We start from the raw sequence: 20,681 nt of genomic DNA, 5'->3' as shown, positions 1-20,681 counted from the left end.
CCTGGAATCTATTCTTCATTTCCCCCAGGTATATAACCACACACACCCTATTTTCCTTCTTTCTTCTCCCTTCTCCCTCCTCTCATATTTTCTTTATTTTCTTCCTGTGTGATTTTGTTAGTGGATAGCTTACTAGTAAACGAATCAATTTGATATATTTGTATATATTTAATATACAAATGCCACAGTCCCCCCCCCTCAGTATGTCCTATTTCATCAGCATATACTTCCAAGTAAGTGCGATGACCTGTCCAATCCAGGACCCAATCTAAAACTTTGACTTTGAATGTACTTATGGGCGCAATCCAGTTTATTCCTGCCAAAATGTTGTTGATTTGGGGTGTGTGTGTGTGTGTGTGTGTGTTTTAAAGCAAAAACAAACTCTCCCTTTTATTACTCCTTCCATTGATTCACGATGCAGGTTAGGTTGGTGAACTGGGTTATCCGCTTTGGTCCTAAACTTGATGATGGGTCATTGCGGCTGATTTAACTGGGATCGTTTTCACCCAAAGTGTTTGGGGGCCTACAGTGTGTTGGTTTCTCTTTGAATTCAGTGGAGGAGGCAAGGCCGATCCCTAAAAAAACCTTCGCTGGGAGATAAAAAGTATCCCGTCTTACTTTTGATTGTGGGTTGCATTGAAGAGCCAATGCATAATCACTACATAAGGATCAATCCATATTTAGGAAAGATACAAAATCCACAATTAAAAGTTGAAAACAAGGCATGGGGGGGGATCTTCGATTCCACAAAGGTGTTGCCCACTTTTAGCAGTGTATCCTAAAATGTTAGATCCTATAATACAGGCTTAATGCCTTAAACCTTTTTCTCATTCTCGGATTTTCCTGAGTTTGGGTTCTATTTCATGACTCCAGTAAAAATGTTGATTGCACTACACACTTATGGTTTTGTTTTAATTCCTCTCGCAACATAGTGCAATAAATTAGGGCCTCTATTATGAATGCCTCTTTAATGGGATCCTTGTAAAATGCATTGCGAAGGAATGAACTTAAATCCCCTTGGGGACAGGCTGAAAACATTTTATAGGCTTGTTCATGAACACACACACACACATATATATATATATAACTTCACTGTTCCAGGGTAACCTGCTTTCAGTCATTTCTGTTTCTTTAAGGGGAAGCTCTGTGTTTTGTCCCAACGTGGGATGAAGAAGGGGGGAAAAATACAGAGAAGGCCTCTTATGCCTGTGTGGAGAGATGCAGAGATCTCTTTTAGAAAGTCTGTGTTTACATTACTAAAACAAATAGGAGGGGTTATATATACCAATACAGTCCCTTGTTCATATTTTATTTTGAAGTGGGAAAAACCATAGGATTTCACATGTTTATTCACCTCTTTACCTTAATGTCTCTGTGAGAAAAGTAAAATAAATTTGCACATCATTCTGGCTAAACTTTAAAACTCTCTGCACAACAGATTTTAAAAATTTGTTAGTTTTAAGTTAAGTTTGTTTTAATGATAATTAAAGGTGGAGATCCATCCTTAGTGAGGTATCAGTTAAAATTTTCTGTCAGAAAGGCTAATTTTATATTTAGCTCAGGTAATAATAATAATAACAACAACAACAAATAACCGGTAAATAAAACATTATCAAGGGGCTAATAATTTGACTTGAACACCCCTTCCCCGCCTCTCCAACTTCCTGTCTGCATCAGGAACTTAAAAAATATGTTTCAGCTCATTATCAGCACAATCCACAACTCAGTTAAGCTAAAACTACTGGGGTGGTTTATAACATATTCACTATTAAAGTCATATGCGAACAGACCTTAGCTTCCACATAATAAGATCCTCATACTGTCCTACTGATGTCAATGGGGCATGCATTTGATGGGCAAATCGGAATATTTAAACTTGTGACTGAAGGCAAGGTTTACGCAGGGTCAGATTTGGCCCTCAGTCTGATCCAGCTTTGCGAATTTCTTCTGTATTCATTCCTACTCATGGTCACTTTCCCTGAATGAGGGATCTCCGGATCGGGCCCATTCCCCTAATGTTTTGGACCAGAGTTCTTCACCCCTTGCTTTACTTCAGAAGAGGAACCAAAGTGGGAGAAATAGAAACCAGAGGCAACCAGGGCTTCCACTGAGAGGCCCAGTATCCTCTAACGCATTTGGGGCGAGCTGTTTAGGGGTTGCAAACTGCCCCCGCCACACACACACACACACACACACACTCCCCCCACCCACTCCATTGGTTAACCGGGATGGTCTTAAGCGAAATATTTCACCAGAAAGGAAACGTAGAAAAAATTCCTGGGCATGTTCGCTTGGGTCACCTATCCAACTGAGTGCAAAAACAAGGCAAAGTAGGAATTATTACCAAATCCCCCCTTCTCTTCTGAAAGCTATACAGGGAGGATTTGTACCAGAAACACCTGTTGGTAGATAATGGACACTTTCAGCCCAAACTAAGCACTTTTCAGACTGCAATCCTATACATGCATATTTCTGAGTACACATGCATAGGATTGTACTGTATGTTGCATTGATTCTCGCCCCCCCACACACAGACACACCGCTCCGCAGCAGTGTCTAAATCTTACCCAGAGAAATTCGAACTAATTTATTATCTATTATTGACCATATTTATATACTGCTTCTCATTTGACACAAATCCTGAACTTAATTTGGCTGGACCCTGCCCAGTATTTTTAGGTTTCAGGGCACTGTTCCTTTTTTTCTTGGGAGGTGAGTTTTGGTGGTTGCCCTGAAAGTGCCATAACTGTATCAGAAAGTGAAGTTTGTCCTCATTGCTTTAACGATGATAAGTCGATTGACTTTTCTTCTTCGGCGCCTGTCGTGTTTAGAGGCCTTTGCGTAGTAGAAAAAAATGAAGCCCTGTAGGCGAAACAGAAGCTGCCCTGAATTCCTCCCCTGTCTGTGTTTACTCAGAAGTAAGTCCCAGTGTTCTGGAATGGAGCTTGCGCCTGAATTAAATGTACATGAGATTGCAGCTTTTAAACACGCGCCCGCGCGGGCGCGCGCAAACACAAATCGAAAGAGACATTTGCCAGCCCATTCGACCTAACAGAATAACTTAGAAAAGAGGATGAAATGAGTTTGGGGGTGGGGGCTTCTTACAGGAAGCCTTGCAGAAAGGGAAAAAAGTTGCCACTGTTTCTTCCTCCAGTTCTCCCTCTCCCTCCCCCCCTCTCTCTCTCTCTCACACACACACACACACACACACACACCGAAGGAGACATTTGCACGCCCCTGCGAACTAACAGAATAATTTAGAAAAGCGGATGAAATGAGTTTGGGAGTGGATAGGGTGGCTTCTGGAAAGCCTTGCAGAAAGGGAAAAAAGTTGCCCCTCACACACATACACACCCACGCACATACACACAGACACACTTACTAGGGCTCATTAGACTTGCCAGTTCAAGGTAATGTTACTTTCGTCCTTCTGGTTTGGTAGGGCTTTCTAATGGAGGTCTGTGTGTGTTGCAAAGTGGAGTTATCCCCTAAAACCTCAGCGATTGTTTCAGTGGGTCGGAGGACCCACAATACTTGACACGGTGATTTCGGTTTGATTTCATACCATGGAACCTGTTTCCTCCCGGAATTCTTCGGGTTTATTCTGTGCACAGTCTCCATGAATGGGGTTTGGGCTTTTTGTTGTTCGGAGGGGTCTTTTTAAAAATTCCTCTGTTTGATTTGGATTTGAAGGTCAGTTTCTGAACAGGAACTCCATTAACTCGATTGCCCCATTAATCTCTGGATCAGCATCCTCTAATCCCTGTGCTGTCCCAGATGTATTTGGTCTACAGCTCTCACCATGGGCCATGCTAGTTGGGGATGATAGGAGTTGTGGTCCGAACACATCTGGGAAGGCTGGTATAGGTCCTACACTGATATGACCGTTGCTGATTTTTAAAGAAAGAAAGAAAGAAAGAAAGCACAAATCCCGTTCATTTCAGTGGGGTTTGCTTTCCAGCGAATGTGTTCAGGGGAACACAAAGCTAGACAGTCGTCTTTGACCACAAGAAAAATGGCAATATCCGTATTAGGGCAATACCGTTATTAAGGTAACAGTCGCTAATGCGAAATGAAATTTCAAAGGCAAACGAGGCCTACAAGTGTGGATCGAATTGTGCAGATCTCTCTCCCCCCCCCCCCTTCCGCTTCTCCCTTTTGCGGTGAAATAGCCGGTTATACATGTTTTAAGTAAATTGAAATAAAGTTCCCATCCACTTTTGGTTCTTCAGTTCCTTTGAATGTGGCCATATCAGCTTTACTCGGAAGTAATTAAAAACAACAACAACCTGATTTCAGTAGACCTTACTTCCGAGTAAAGTTTGTTTTCTTGGGGGAAGGGTCCGTCCCTGCGTGTGTGTGTGTGTGTGTGTGTGACTTTTATCCTAAAAAGGGACCATGAACTATTTGGATTTCGGCCGATTTCTGTTCTTGATGACAGCGAAAGAATTAAGGCGTGAAAATGTAGAGTGAAAATGTGAAAACGCTGCTAACTGTAATAAGGAGATTGCTTTCTGTTTAATCTTATGCCCTCTCTCTCCTCGGTGCAAATCAGCGCCACAGTTCTGTGTTGGCCAAACTCTTTTAAAATTCTGAAGGCCCACAACAACGGGGGGATGGGGGACGGGACGAGATCCTAAAATGGGACAAACAAACAAATCTAGTTTCGAGACAGGCTTCTAGTCCCTGGTGTGTGTGCGCGCGCGCGCGGCGGCGGCGGCGGCGGCGGCAGCGGGGGGGGGGGCTGTGTGCGGTGCTCGTCCACATTGAAGGGCCCAGTTAATTTAATGATTCCCCGTGTCCCGGTCTACGTGTTGTTTTAAGCTGGGTTTTCTCAAGTTAATTTGTTTGTTTAAAGCTTCGATTCTCACACACACACACCGGAGTATGAGGTTAATAGGGTTCAAAGCCCTCTAAACATCATCCTTGGTCTGCTAACTCAGGCCTGGAACTTAATAATGAGAATGTTTGGTCCTCGTCCATTTTAACTAAGCAGGCACGTTTAAGCGAGCTGTCTGTTGATTTTTCTCTGAAAAGTTTGCCTGGTTTGGGAAGTGGATCTCCCTCTCACAAGCACGCAGGCTACACACAAGCACACGTGTGTGTGTGTGTGTGTGTGTGTGTGTTCTAGTGCCGAGAAAAACATGAGTGGCCAAGAAACACTCAGAACTGAAGCAACAGCTGTCCCAATCCTCAATCCAGATTTCTCCTTCTCTCCGTAGTCCGGGGCCCTTTCTAACTGAGAGACAGAATTTGGCCCCCCTGTGAATGAACGAGCAACTTTCAGAGGGGCGACCGCGCTAAATTTGTAGGAAACAAGATTCTGGTGGCACCTTTAAAGCAGGGCTGGGAACAGAAGATCGGTCTGTATCTACGGGTAGATCCCTGGGTTAATTGCAGTAGATTAGCCAGGATTTCTGACTCCCAATTGTTCAACAACACCAGCAACAAAATGACGCCCTTCCCACCCTAAATTATACTACTGAAATAGAAGAAAGCATGGGATAACGAGGAATAGATTTTCGTGTGGAAGCACTGGGAACTCAATTCGGTTCTGGTACTCAAAACAAATCCCCGGGCTTAGAATCCTTTCATTCCATGTGTTTGTGTGTTGGACCAGGCTCCGGTTCAGGGTTCTAGTTCTTCTAGTCTCAGGGTTCTAGAAAACAAAACCGATCCTGCCAGCCTAAATCTACCCAGTTCTCCTTTAAAGACCAGCCGATTTATTCTGACTTAAAATTTTTCCATGGACTAGCGACCCATTTCATCGACATGTATGGATTCTCTCTAGTCCATAAACCCAGTTGATCCACCGGTCTTAAAGGTGTCTCAGTAAGAGTTTGAGTGAATATACCGGCGTTACTGGAACCCGCTCGAGCCTTATAACTGAACTGGCCATCTAGTAAGCAAAACTGTTCCAAGTTCTTTTCCATCTGGTGGCCCAACAGTGCCAGCAGGTTCGATTTAGCTGGAGGGGGGAAGCTTGGAAAAAACTTCTCACCCCAGGAACTTTGTAGAGACCATTAAAGCGATCCTTACACCAGCGCTTCTAAGTTTACTCAGACATAAGTTCCGCGGAGTTCAGTGGGACATACTCCCTACTAAGTGAGATAAAAACTGCTTTTAAAAACTACTTGACTTGCCCATTTTTAAAAAATTAGACTTTCACCACCTTTTAATTATTTCCGACCTCCTTGCAACTCGAGCTCTGTCCAAGTCCCACTCGATTGCTATGTCTCTTGGTCTTACGATGGATTTTTCGGATTGTTTGGGCTTCGTTTTCTATTTGAGCCATTATGAAACAGTTTGGAGAAGGATTTTTTTTTTAAAGAAAAGAAAGAGGGCTTCCACCGCTCCTACATTTCTGCAGCCCAATCCTACCCAATTTATTTCAGTTGGATTTACTCTCTAGGAAATGTGCTTAGAACTTCAACCTTCCTTCGAATCACTTTGACATCAAAACATTCCAACTGGAAGGAAGTCCTATCAATTTCAGTGTGGACTTTATTCCCCCAGTGGGCAGGGGCACAAGACTGGGATGCTGAGCCCTTAGCTGTGTGTGTGTGTGTGTGTGTGAGAGAGAGAGAGAGAGAGAGAGAGAGAGCTCAAAGACCTGGGATGGTAGGGGCAGACCTCAGGCTTGCAGGATCTACTTTGTTTTTATTACTAGACCCTCTCAGCCAGACCTCCTCCAGCCCCCTGCCCGCCCATCCACCAGTCAAAGCCTGATGCAAAAAAAGGTACACTTAAAATTAAAGAAACTATGCACAGAAATCTGCTTTGAATCAATGGCAGCTGGTGGCTCTGGGTTTCAGCCAGAACCAGTTAGAACTCTAGGGTGCAATCCTATGCATGTTTAGACAGGAAAAAGTCTTTTAAAAAGTCCATGGCTGGGGAATGCTGGGAGATGTAGGACTTTTTTCTGTCTAAACATGCATAGGATTGCACCGGAAAGGAGCTGACACTTTGGATAGCTCCTTTAGAGTTCTGACTGAAACCAGGAGCAGATCCATTGCCTCACTGACATCGGAGCCACCAGCCTCCACTGTTTTGAGTACTACAATTGAACAGAGATACAGTCCTTCCACACATTTTTTTTTTAAAAAAAAACCCAACTCCTGGTTACCCCAAGCTTTTTTCATTTCAGTAGTATAATTTGGGGGCCAGTTATGTTGCTGGTGCCATCCTTAAACGATTGGGAGTCAGAAATCCTGTTGATTTACTGTAAATCATCCAGAGATCTACCGGCAGGTCCAGTGAAAAAAACGGAGACTTTTGACATCTCAAAGTCTAACAGATTTATTTTGCCATAAGCTTTCATGGACTATAGCCCACTTCATCAGATGCAGGGAATGTGAGACTTTCAAGTTTTTATTATATACAGACTTTTTGTTGTTGTTTTTGCTTCAATAGAGTCACATGCTCCTGGAAATTGTTACAATCAATTTCCTAACAAACCTAACTTCTTCCCAGCCCTGGCTTAAAGACTCCTGCCTTTAACTGTTCCTAGATTATGCCCCATTCTGCCAGGCTCTGGACTACAAGGACAATTATTGTGTAGGACTGGGCTAGGGTCCTGAGGAACACAAGTCCCAACCACCATCTGAATTGGGACACCACCCCCCCTGACCTTGGGGAAAGTTTGGTCACATGGAACAGAGCTCGGCCATGGGGACCTCAAAGCATGTGGGTAATTTGCAATCATCTCCAAAAGCCAGTGGTGCAGACATACCTGGCTGTATTTAAACTCCCTTGGAGTTCAGGATTATGTGTGATGTGCTTAAGCGAGTAGTGGATCACTCTGTCCACTTTGGGGTAGTTCTACCTGTCTCCTGTCTGGCTCAAAGTGTTTTTCCTCAACACCTGCTGTCCTGTGCACATTTAGGCTGGGATGCCAATCATATTACTTTGGCTGTAAGTGCCATTGATTTCAATGGGATATCTTGCTCCAAGTTAAAGTTGCAGTCCTATGCCAGGGTAAGTGCAGTGAGACTAGGTGGGCCTTACTTCTGAGTAAGCATCCATACAGGTTCAGGCAACATGTTTGAGATCCAGCTTAGATTCCAGTTGCGCTGCATAGGGGGAAGAATCAGGGTTGGGTTTTTTTTTTTTTTTTTTGTTTAACTCTATTGTGTTGTTTGGGCGAGAGTCTTTCACAGCAAATGTGGGAATCTCTGGTCCTGCATGGCATAGTTAAGTCCTTGAAAGCAATGGCGCCTATTTCCAAGGATTGGAGTTCAGGACTGGGGTACCAAATAGTCCAGAGAGAACAAATTGTAACCACTGGGGGAGAGGAAAAATAACAAAGTGTCTTGTGTGACCACCAAGACTACCAGATATACAGTGCAGCCCTATACGTGTCCACTCAAGCACAGGTATCATTGAGTTTAATGGGGGTTATCCCCCAGGTAAATTGGTACAGGATCATAGCCTTAGATGTGCAGAAGATTTCCTGCACTGTAACCCATCTCAGCAAATGCTCAAATCCACTGAAGCTTCTGCTGCAATTAATCTGTTAGCCTTTAGGCCCCTCAAGACTCTTCCTTTGTTTTTATTGCAACACACTCTCAAGTCCCCACCCTTGTAGAAACTGGGGAAATGGAGGGGGTGGGGTTCATCCTGGGGAAGAAGCAATCCTCCCCCAAGCCAGGATGTTGGGCATATTTATGCTGGCTGCAGACACAAGTCAAACAACAACACAAAAATAGGGTAGGGAATCTACCTGAGGCCTATTTGCAGTAGACTCAAGAGGTAACACTTTATTTGGTCTGTCCTCCTTTCAGGGTGTAGGTGTCAATTCATACAGTTTTCAGTGCTGTTCTATGAAAGAAAAAGCAAGAGTTCCCTGCACTTAGAAAAATAGTATACTAGGGTGAAGGCTAGGCTCCTTGCAATGCTAAATTTCTGTGTGTGAGGTGTTTTTATTTTATTTTTTTGTGGGAAGCATTAAAACTTGCCACCTCCACTAACAGTCTGAAGGGTGGGCAGTGCAGGAAAAGTGTCATCGCATGAGTCTTCTGCATGGGCCCTAGGCTACTGAGTCCTCCACAGGAGCCTGGGCACTTGGAAGAAGGTAGTATTGATGGAGGACCCTGGTAGAAAAATGGGTCTCTGCCACATTGGGCAAAGAAGGTTTTATTGAAGGTGGTTTGAGCTTCTTTAACACTTACCCATCTGGCCTGTGGATTGGTGGTTAGGAGGCACCCAGCATCCAGAAAAAGAAAACCAGTCCAGGCCACTTAAACCAAAATACTTGGATTTCTTTAGCAGAAGTTTGCAGAGTCACCCGCTGAAGAAGTCAATGGGATTTACTCTCTGGGTCAGCACTGCAGCTCTTCTATGGGATCTGGATCTCTATTATCAAAAGTAACCTTAGGATGATGCTTTTATGAGGACAAATGAAAACATCCCAAAGTAGCAATGAGCAAGCTTCTGAGTCTCCTATAACTACACTGTGAAGCATTCAGACTAAAGAAGAGCCCCAGGGAACTCAGAGCTTACTCATCAGTACTTTGGGAGGCTTTCCACCAGCAACAAAGCTACCTTTCATTTTTGGCTCCACCGCCAAATTATCATTCCCTCTATTCCCAGCGTTCTGTGAGTGCCGTTGTTTATGTAGCCAAAACTGTACCACCCCTGCACAAGAAGGAGGCATTGGCTGCTTTGGGGGGGGGACCCCAATTTTTGCAAAAGTACACCAAATTGGGTGGTGTTTTTTTTAAAAAAAGAAAACAATTGGGGTGGGAGGAGAACACAAAATAGCCCAACCAAGACTGGTCAGTGGTCTTGAAATTCTGACTGATTATTGGGGAGGGGGGAGACAGAAAAGGGGAGGGGGTGGGATGGAGTGGCTAGAATCCTAAACAGAAGCGCTCCACATTCAATATGTTGTTGCAGGTGCCACTTATCTAGTTGTAATCCCTTGGAAGAGCTTCTGCCTTACACCAGGGCAAAATATTTGTCCCTGTAGCCCAGGATTGTGTCCTCTCACCCAGTGGCTCTCCAAAGTCTCAGGCCATTACTTGCTACCTGATCTTTTTTTAAAAAAAAAAAAGCCTAGAGATGCCAGGAATTGTATCAGGGACATTCCGCATGCAGAGCTGGTATTCTCCCACTGAGCTATGGAGAGTCCCTCTCTATTTGCTCCCAGTCATGTTTTTATGAGGGGGGGGGGGAAGCGAGATGAACAAGTTTCTTTTTATCGGTGCAACCCATTGTAGTCAAAGGCTGAAGTCCCCTTGATTTTAAGGACCCTGGATTGCCAGTTCTGTCGAGTCTGTCCTCTCTTCTTGATCCGTTCTGGCCCGTTCCTTCACCAGCCAAGCATCACACTCAGACAGGATCACAATGCAAACACGGCCCAGGTTTGGATTTTTTAAATGCCCATTTCTTGCCATTGAAACCAATTTCTTTCCAAGGGAATTCACTGGCTTCAGTCGCCCTCACCCAACCTGGTACCCTTCCCGATGTGTTGGACTGGAGACCAATACATCTGGGGGGCACACCAGGGTGTGGAAGGCTGGTAAATCAAATGGACCGCCAGGGCAGTTAAGTTTGTTTTGCAGAAGCTGAAATGTAAATTCCATTGGGACTTCCTGTCAACCAAGTCATTTTTGTTTATGGGTGCGTGACGTGGTTATTAACATCCCAGTGTAGGAAGCAGTGCAGGCTGGTGGCTCCGGTTTCGCTGGGGTTATGTATCCATTCTGGGTTTCAGTCAGAACCAGCCAGAAGTCTTAAGGGGCTATCCAAGGCACTGAACCCTAGCTCCAAAATAGTTTTAGCATGTTGGATAGCTCCTTTAGAGTTCTACCTGGTTCTATGACCCAGAATGTATTCACTACCTCACTGAAATCAGAGCCACCAGCCTCCACTGGAAGGAAGGGAAGGAGTTGATGCTTTACACCAGGCCACTTGTCTATCTAGACCGCCACTGTCTATTCCAACTAGCAGCACTTCTCCAGGGTCTCAGGCAGAGAAAGGTCTTTTTATTCCCATCACCTTCTCCCTGATCCTTTTTCCACCTAGGGATGCGAGGGATTGAACCCTGGACTTTCTGCACGCAAACTGCTGTGCCAGGGTGCTGAGCAACGAGTGAGCCTCTCAGTGCTTTGGTTAAGTGGAGTGGGGAGACGTTCAAGTGCAGCTTTCTCCATGCCCTCCAGATGTGTTGGGCTTTAAGTCCCATCATCCTCATCTGGTTGGGGGATGATGTGACTTGTAGTCCAGAGCATCTGGGGTATGCGTGTCAGGTTGGAGAAGCCTGCCCAGTTGGATCAGGCAAAGCCATTAGATAGCATCCAATCTTAGTCCTACTTGGAATAGACCCATTGAGATGAATGGCTCTTAAGTCCCAGTCATTTCAATCGGCCTCCTGTAAGTAGGAGGAAGATTGGATAAAACCGTGTGTGTGTGTGTGTGTGTGTGTGTGTGTGTGTGAGAGAGAGAGAGAGAGAGAGAGAGATTGATTCTTTACTGGTTTATGTTGGTTTCCCCACCCCCCATGCAAATACAGAATCAGAAAGGACCACTACTGCCAGAAATGCACTTACCTTTCTTTGCCCTTTTTTGTTTTAATTCCAGGCGAATGTTCCCCACCTTCCAGGTGAAAATTTTCGGGATGGACCCCATGGCTGACTATATGCTCTTAATGGACTTTGTCCCAGTGGATGACAAGCGATATCGGCAAGTACAGCAGTATTTCTTTCCGTTCCACCCATTTCCTATGCTGGAAACAAACATCCCCTTAACTCTGCCCTGCCACATAAATTTTTCTTTAGGTTGTGGATCCTGCGCAGGCTAACCTGGGGAGTCAGGCCCTTTGAACTCAGTGGGGTTTGCTTCTGAGTAGACATGTACAGGATAGCACTGTCAGTCATTTGTCGAGAAGGTGCACTCCTTTTAGTTGCTGTTTGTGACATTCTGGTTTGCTTCCAAGATTTTAATTTATTTTGGTAACCCTGGTTTCCCCTCAAATGTAAGTTCAAGGTGGCTTACAAATATTAGAAATGGATGCAAAGCTATCAATAAAATCACATTGAAATACAATGCACTTAATGTATTTTATTGTGTTTTATAATATTGTTATTTTAAGGGGTTGTAAGCTTTAGCCTAAGTAATGCGTAGCACTGGAAGGGTGGGGTAGAATTTTTTATATGAATGAAAGAATAATACAAGATTGATATACAATTCAAAACAGCAGTGCTGAGACCCTGGCAAGAACGGTTATAATTTCCAGGCCAGGCCACCTAGCATCTCTATATATTATTAATTTATTATTAACATTTATATGCTAAAAAGCCATTAAGGCAGCACCTAAAATTCGGATTCCTGTTTTGATTGCTTTAGGATGCAATCCTATACCCAATTACCTGTGTGTAGGCCCCACTTAAGTCAATAAGGCTTCTTTCTGAGAAGACATGTAAACGATTGCACTGTTAATCTCTTATATACTTACACACACATGGTATATTCACCATTTCTTCTCTCAGAGACATCATGCTTCAGCTACCTCTCCTTCCCTGGCAGAAAGGCACAGGAAAAGAGAGCTTTGGCTATGGGGCGGTATAGGAATGAATGAATGAATGAATGAATGAATGAATAAATAAATAAATAAGAAAAATAAAAAGGAACCTTTGATGCATGCAATTTGATCCTAGGCAAATTTACTCTGAAATAAATTCCATTGTGCTCAATGGGACTTACTCCCCACTGAATTTTTGCACTGCAGCCTAACTGCCCGATCTTAACCACGTTTATTCATATGTCATTTGGTTCAACTGGTTGTTGTTGTTGTTATCTTCAGCCAAAAAAAGTCTCCCAGAGCGGCTTACAAATAGCAGAAATAAAGCAGTCCCTGCCTCAGGCTTACAAAGTAAAAGACACAATAGAAAAGGAAAAGGGATTGGAAGGGAGGAAGGAAGAAGAAGGAAAGCAAACTTGTTCCCTAGTTCTTAGTCGCAAAGTTCTTATAAGGACCGAATAGAAAGGGTTCAAGCAAGGAAGAGCCAAAAGGTGCTGGTCATCTCTCAGTTGAGCAGATAGAGCGGCCTGCTTCCCATCTTTCTCTCTCCTGATGGAATGGCTGCTGCCAGGTGACAGTTGTGGAAGGGAGGGAGTCAGGTGGAGCTGTTGGTCTTTCAGTAGAGCTGCCAGAGTGGGCTTGCTTGCCATCTCCCCTTCTGCTGGAGTCAGTGGCTGCTGCCAAGTGACAGTTGAGGGAGCCTGGTGGAGCTGGCTTCTCAGTAGAGACGTGGAGTCGTCCCTGCTTGCTTCTCTTTTCTCTCTCTGCTGCAGCCTGATGGAATGGCTGCTGCCAGGTGACAGTTAACATAAGAAGAGCCATGTTGGATCAGACCAAGGGCCCATCTAGTCCAGCATTCAGTTCACACAGTTGCCAACCAGCTGTCCACGGGAAACCCACGAGCAGGGCATGAATGCAACAGCACCCTCCTGCCCATGTTCCCCAGCCACTGGTATACATAGGCATCCTGCCTCTGATACTGGAGGGAGCATATAGCAATCAGGACAAGTAGCCATTGATAGCCTTTTCCTCCAGGAATTTGTCCAATCCCCTTTTAAAACCAAGTGGTGGCCATCACTACATCTTGTGGAAGTGAATTCCATTGTTTAGCTCTGCGCTGCGTGAAGGAGTCCTTCCTTTTCTCTGGCCCGAATCTCCCACCAATCAGCTTCATGGGAAGACCCCACTAATTCTAGTATTATGAGAGAGGGAGAAAAACGTCTCCCTATCCACTTTCTCCACACCAGGCATAATTTTGTAGACCCCTAGTTGAATTGGGCTCAACTGCATGTACTTCCCAGTAAGCACGCTTACGATGATTGCAACAGTCTAGACAATTGTGTCGTAATGGGGAGATATTTGCAGTGAAAACAGAGATTTCAATTGCCTTTCTTTGATTGGGTTAGGTCCTCTAAGTTCAGTTATACTGACCCAGCTGCTTGTGTTCCCACGTGCAAAATCTCTCTCCTGTGCCCAGTACTTTAGAAAGGGGAGCAGCAGCAACTCCGCAAGGAGGGAGGGGGGTGGTGGTTGGAAATCTCGACTTGCCCCCTCCCTCTCAAGCGAGTGTAGAGGCTGCCATTCCAACACACACCGGCGAATAGATCCAGGTTTTATTGCCTCTTTTATTTAATTTTTGGTTTGCTCGGAGGCCTCTGTAATTTGTCAGCGATTATCTCCCATTTTGTACTCTGTAAAAAGACTCTGCCTCAAAGCCATACTCCAGAACAGGCTCAGTGAAAGTCAGTTTCTTAATTTCCGCATAAATACTCTATATCGGTGGTGCTGAGAATCATCTGGCTGACTCTGCTTCCCCCCTCCCCCCAAAATTTAATCCTACGGCCAGGTAGGTGGCTATAAGGGCTGCAGCCTTAAAGTAGAACGTAGCAGGAGGCGCAGGACAATAAAAAAAGGCCATGTGAAAATGGGGTGCCTCAGTTTAAGCAATTTGATGGAACACCCCCATTGCAGCCACAGGGAGAAGAAAAAATAATGATAATAGCTGCAAAAGGTGATCCGGTACATTTATAAAGTGAGTTAGCCTATACATGTCTACTCAGAAGTAGCCCTATTGAGTTCAGTGGGACTTACTCCCAGGTAAGGATGACGATGATGACATTTGTATCTTGCCTTTTCTCCTCTTGCAAAGAACCCAGGACAGCAGCTCTTCCCTCTTTTTATCCTCACACAACAACCCTGTGAGGTAGGTGAGGCTAAGAGTCAATGACTGGCCCAATATCATCCAGTGGTCTTCCTGGCCAACTGGGAGCGTCAGCCAAGGTCTTCCCAATCCCGTGCTCTAATTACTTCAGCGCTGGCTCTGGTAACTAGCTGGCTCTCATAGTTCAGTCTCATAGCTAGCAGCACTTCTCTTCCCACCCCCTATTCAGCTTCACGGCCGAGCAGGGACTAGAACCCGGGTCTCAGTCCAGCACTCTAACCACTACACCACACTGGCTCTCCAGTGTGTATGGGTAGGAGCACAGCCTAGCACACTTTAAATTGGGCTCGTATAAAATTAGGGTTTCAATTTCCATTAAGTAATAACCACTAACTTCCAGGTGAGATAACCAAGGAAAAATAAACGTGGTTTTGTACATTTACCCATATTTGTACGTTTAGCCCCAATACATTTACTTTTGCAAGGGGTCACATAAAGTTCTGCAGCATTATGCTTCATGGCCAAGGAATCAGCCTTTCCCAATCTGGTGCTCTCCAGATGTGTTGGGCTACAACTCCCATAATCCCCCAGCCAGCATGGCCAAATCACGGATAGAGTGTAGTCTCGCAATGGACTGGTGTCTGCCGAGAAATGCTAGAGACAGATCCCAATAGCTAGTTTACATGACCAAAGCTTCACTTACCTGGGAGTAAGTTCCACTGAGCTCAATAGGGCTTATGTTTGTGTAGACATATGCATTTGTTTATTTAGTACATTTCTAATCCACCCAGTAGCTAATGTTCTCTGGGCAGATTACAACCAGTGAAAAAACTAAAATGCCATTTTAAATCACAGTTAGAATTATAAAATACAATGCCAATATTTAAAAGAATAAAGTACATATAATACAAAACAATAAACAGCACAGGAATCGATAGAATAGCCACAATAACCTAGAGCTACGTCTTTAAAATGCCTGGGAGAAAAGAAAGGTCTTCGCTTGGTGCTGAAAAGGTAACAATGTACAGTAGGTGCCAGGTGAACCTCTTTGAGGAGTTTATTCCATCAGTGGAGTGCCACCACTGAGAAGGCCCTCTCTCGTAGCCACCTGCCTGGCTTTCTTTGGCAAGGGCATCCAGAGGAGGGCCTCTGAAGATGACCTCAGGGTCTGAACAGGTACATGTGGGAGAAGACATGCCTTTAGATACACTGGTCCCAAGCATACAGGATTGCACTGTGAAGGAACAGGAGCTACACTGCCCTGTAGCCCAGCCTTCCACAACCTGGTTCCCTCCAGATGTGTTGGATTACAATTCCCATCACACAAGCCCTCTGATTGGGGACAATGGGAGTTGTAGTCCAACACATATGGAGGAGCTGGTTACCTAACTATGCATGAGGTTTTCTTCAACCTAAAGCTGAAATACCCCCTTGGGCACACAGCGGGACTGACTTCTGAGTGCGCATGGCGTATTTACTCAGAAGTAAGCTGCCCCGCTGAGTTAAATGGGGCTCGCTCCCAGTAGTCTATGGGCTACACCAACCATTGGTATCATGTCAGGTGGCAAAATTTCATTATGATTTTTTGAAAGGGGTATATGTCTCTGGATTATATTTTCATGTGACGGCCTATTCTGACTGGTTGCTTCAGCTTTTTACGATATCATCAAGATGGCCAAAGCCACCTTTTTCTACCTTTCCTAATTTAAGCTGTAACATGTGAACGAAGTGTCTGCTTTAAAATTTTAAAACTGCGTTGGAAAGCAGATGAATCCTCTTACAAATAACTAACTGTAATTATAACCTTATCTGTTACCATTTTTGTGGTACAAACCATATATCAAGAAAAAAGTTACATTTTCCTGCATTTTTATACAGTTTACTGCATGTGACATGTTACTTGATCCAGATAGGCAATAGAGGGGTATTAGTCAATTGAAGGGTACTCTTTTCCCTTCCCAACAAGCCATAGCTTGAGTACATTAATTTTGATATGCCATAGTTAGACACATATGAGCATATCCACTTTTCATGTAATTTTACTCAATGTATGGATAACAGGTAACTTAGTGTTATTGTAAAGAAGCATTTAGTAGTTTTGTGAGTTCAGCAACTATTCAATATGCATATGATCAGCGCTTCTAGGACTGTAGCCATAGGGTAGTATCCTGTGCTGTGAGTCCTATGTAGAGTAGACCCATTCGAATGAAAGGGACTAAATTTAGTTATAACTAACTTCATTTCAATGGGTCTACTTTAAGTCCGACTAACTTTGATACAACCCATATTTTGGCTTAATCTCCACCAAATTCTGAGAAGGTTGGATCCAGATTTAGTGCATTTACCCTAGTCTAGATTTAGTCATTAGGGCCGCGGTGGCTTAGTGGTTAAGACGCTGAACTGCAGACTGGAAGGTCGGCAGGTCAGCAGTTCGAGACCCGAGTGCTGCGTGACGGAGCTCCCGTCTTCAGTCCCAGCTCCTGCCATACTTGGAGCAGATCCATCGAGCTCAGTGGGGCTTAGGTTAGTCATGACTAACTTAAGTTCTATTCATTTCAGTGGGTCTACCTTAAGAATGACTAGGGGTCGAATCCAGACTGAGTCGTACTTAGAGTAGACCCGCTGAAATCGATGGGACGCAAGTTAGTCATGCCTAACTTGTTACATTTATTTCAGTGGGTCTACGCTAAGTAGGACTAAGTCTGGATCCAACGGTAAATCTAGGATTAGCCCTGAATAAACGTCGTACAAACATGATTGTCTTTCAGTTTTCCTTGTGGCGGAAAGAAGGAGCTGATATTATCCTATCCTGTGCGCCCTCTTGAAAATTCACGCGCCCAAGGGCTGCATTTTCCAGCCACGCACCTTATCTGCCTTCCCGGCCGCCAGTTCCGCGCTCTGCCTTTTTCGCACCGCGGCTTCAAAGGCGCATTTGTCGATGCGCTCCACATCCAAGACGCCTGGCATAAAACCCACCGCGCCTATGAATCGCGGTGCGCCAACGATGTAAATATTTAGACAGATCTCCAGCTTCCCAAGACGTTTCAGAACTGTTTGCTTGTCAAAGGAAATGGGGTATATAACATCCTATTGCGAGTATGTCTTTTTCTTTTTTCTTGTTTTGCGAGCGATGTTTCTGCTCCGCTCCGAGGCGAAATGGTTCTCCCCGCACCGAAGCAAATCTGACTTTTCAATAAACGCCACCACCCCCGGGGATTGGTCTAACCACTGTGCTGTTGAATCAGTGCGGACTTTGAAAAGAAGGACATTGGGAGGGGGAGTTAACGGGACTTGCGAAGTGTGTAAGGCTGCGATCCTATACACCCGAAGGGGTGGGCAGAAAGTAGAGAGCCAGCGTGGTGTAGTGGCAAGAGTGTTGGACTAGGAGCTGGGAGATCCGGGTTCTAGTCCCCACTCGGCCATGGAAGCTCACTGGGTGACTTTGGGCCAGTCATAGAGACTCAGCCCAACCCACCTCGCAGGGTTGTTGTTGTGAGGATAAAATGGAGAGGAGGAGGGTTATGTACACCACCTTGAGTTCCTTAAGGAGGAAAAAAAGGCTGGATATAATTTAATAAATAAATAATAAAATAGATGGGGTAGTATCCAATGTTAGTCCTATGTAGAGTAGACAGTTGGAATGAATGGGACTCAAGTTAGTTGTGACCAACCTCAGCCTCATTCATTTCAATGGGTCTACTCTATGAAGGATTGACTTTAGATATTACCCTTGGATCTGCTAGAACAGCTTTCCCCAACCTGGTTCCCACCCACCCTGGACAGATGTGTTGGGATACTGTTCCCACTATCCCTAGCCAGCATGATGCCATACTGGCCAGGAATGATGGGAATTGCAGTCCAACACATGGACTTTCCCAGGTTGGGGAGAGCTCTAGTAGTAGTAGATCCCTGAGTGATTTCCAGTAGATTGGCAGGAATGTTTGGGTAGTATCCAATGCGAGTCCTATGTATAGTAGACCCATTGAAACAAATGGGGCTCAAGTTAGTAATCTATGTCTCATTCATTTCAATAAGTCTACTCTAGGTAGAACTAACATTAGATATGACCCATATTTTGGCATAAAAAGGTAAAGGTAAAGGTGTCCCCAACCAGTCGTGTCTGACTCTAGGGTGCAGTGCTCATCCCCGTTTCTAAGCCGAAGAGCCAGCGCTGTCTGAAGACGCTTCCGTGGTCATGTGGCCGGCATGACTGAACACTGAGGTGCACGGAACGCTGTCACCTTTCCCGCCGAGGCGGCACCTATTTATCTACTTGCAATTTCTTGCTTTTGAACTGCTAGGTTGGCAGGAGCTGGGACTGAAGACAGGAGCTCACTCCGTCACGCAGCACTCGGGTCTCGAACTTCTGTCCTGCCGACCTTCCAGTCTGCAGTTCAGCGTCTTAACCACTAAGCCACCGCGGTCCCCATAATTTTGGCATAATCACCACTAAATTTAGAGGGATGGATCCAGATCTAGTAAGTTTAGTCTGGTCTGGATCTAGATTTAGTCATACTTAGAGTAGAACTGTTGAGATCAATGGGACTTAGGTTGGTCATGACCAACGGTAAGCCCATTCATTTCAATGGGTCTACCTTATGACTAAATCTAGAATTAGCCCTGAATAAACACACTGCAAACGTGATTGTAGGATTACCGTAATGGATAGGATAGGATTGTGCTGGGCATAGTTGTCTTTCTGTTTTATGTGTGAGGGAAAGAAAGAGCTGATATTATCCTATCCTGCATGCCCTCTTTTGAAAATTCCTGAGCCCAAGGGGTGCATTTTCCAACCACATCCCTTCTTTGCTTTCATCACTGCTAGTGCCAGTTACACGCTCTACCTTTTTCTCACCCTTGCCTCAAAGGCACAAAGGGACTTAAGTTAGTTGTAAGTAACCTCTGTCTCACTCATCTATGTTTTAACAACAGCAGCATCTTCCCACCTTCTAAATTATACTGAGAAACTGAAAGGTTTGGGGTAACCAGGTGTGGATTTTTATTTTTGTGAGGAAGGACCGTGAGCTTCCTTCAAGTTCTGGTACTCAAAACAAATCCCTGGGCTCAGAATTCTTTAATTGTAAAAGTGTATGTCTGTATTCTGCATGGATCTGGGGGTTTTAGTTAACCCCCCTCCCAACCCAATGTGAATTCCTCAAGCCTGTAGTCTGCCCATCCCAATATGCACAGTAACCTGGAAGTAAGTTTCATTGAATCTATCCATAAAGAGGGCAGCTTATATCTCTGTTGCTGTCTGTTGTGTTTAAATGGGTATGTGTAATGGTTTTGGAAGTCATGGCAGTCCAAAAATGATATATATTGGGGAGTTGGGTTGTTTTTATTATTTTAAATGCTGATACTGGTGTTTGTTTTAAAAATGTTTTATTGGATTTATACCCCCCACCCCGAAAGTGTGTGTGTGTTGAACTGCAGCCTAGAAGGTTTTCAAATAAATAAACTCAGTGGGACTTACTTCTGAGCAGACATGCATAGGATCACTGTGTAAGGCTGCAATCCTATACACACTTACCTAGGAGTAAGTCCCATTGAATTCATTGGGCTTTATTTCTGAGTAGACATGCGTAGGATTGCATCATACTAGCCTTCCCCAACCTGGTGCCCTCCAGATGTGTTTGACTACAACTCCCATAATTCCCCGGCAGCATAGGCATTGCAGTCCATCACATTTGGAGAACACCAGGTTGGGAAGGTTGTAGTATACACAGCACCCAGAGTTTTCCCACTACAATTCAGCAAGGATTAGGCAAGCCTTAAAACAACAACAACAACAACAACAAAGGACAGTGAGATCTAAATGGACATAGGCACATAATACTTTTATTACCCCTCCTGGTTCTCATCTCTTCTCCTTTTATGTTAAGCTGTTGCTGACAAAAGAGCCAAAAAGTCTTCTCTCTCCTCTCAGATCAATTTCTCTGCAAGATCTATTTTGCATAAAATAGTCTCCCCCCTCCCCCCGCTTTCCCTTCTGGCATT

General features: G+C 44.5%; 1 protein-coding gene across 1 annotated transcript in view; it reads left to right on the top strand.

Moving 5' to 3' along the window:
- TBX1 (T-box transcription factor 1) overlaps window positions 1-20,681 on the top strand; it is a 51,436-nt gene that overhangs the window by 6,378 nt on the left and 24,377 nt on the right. The window contains exon 3 of the mRNA XM_084820347.1: window positions 11,584-11,685. Within this exon, the coding sequence (XP_084676473.1) occupies window positions 11,584-11,685 (102 nt within the window). The remainder of the gene's footprint in view (window positions 1-11,583; window positions 11,686-20,681) is intronic.

This window comes from Heloderma suspectum, chromosome 13 (genome assembly GCF_057233095.1).
Source record: "Heloderma suspectum isolate Gila_16-S chromosome 13, 16-S_ref, whole genome shotgun sequence".
NCBI lineage: Eukaryota > Metazoa > Chordata > Lepidosauria > Squamata > Helodermatidae > Heloderma > Heloderma suspectum.
Note: the sequence above shows the minus strand (reverse complement) of the source record. Positions and strands in the feature narration are given on the sequence as shown.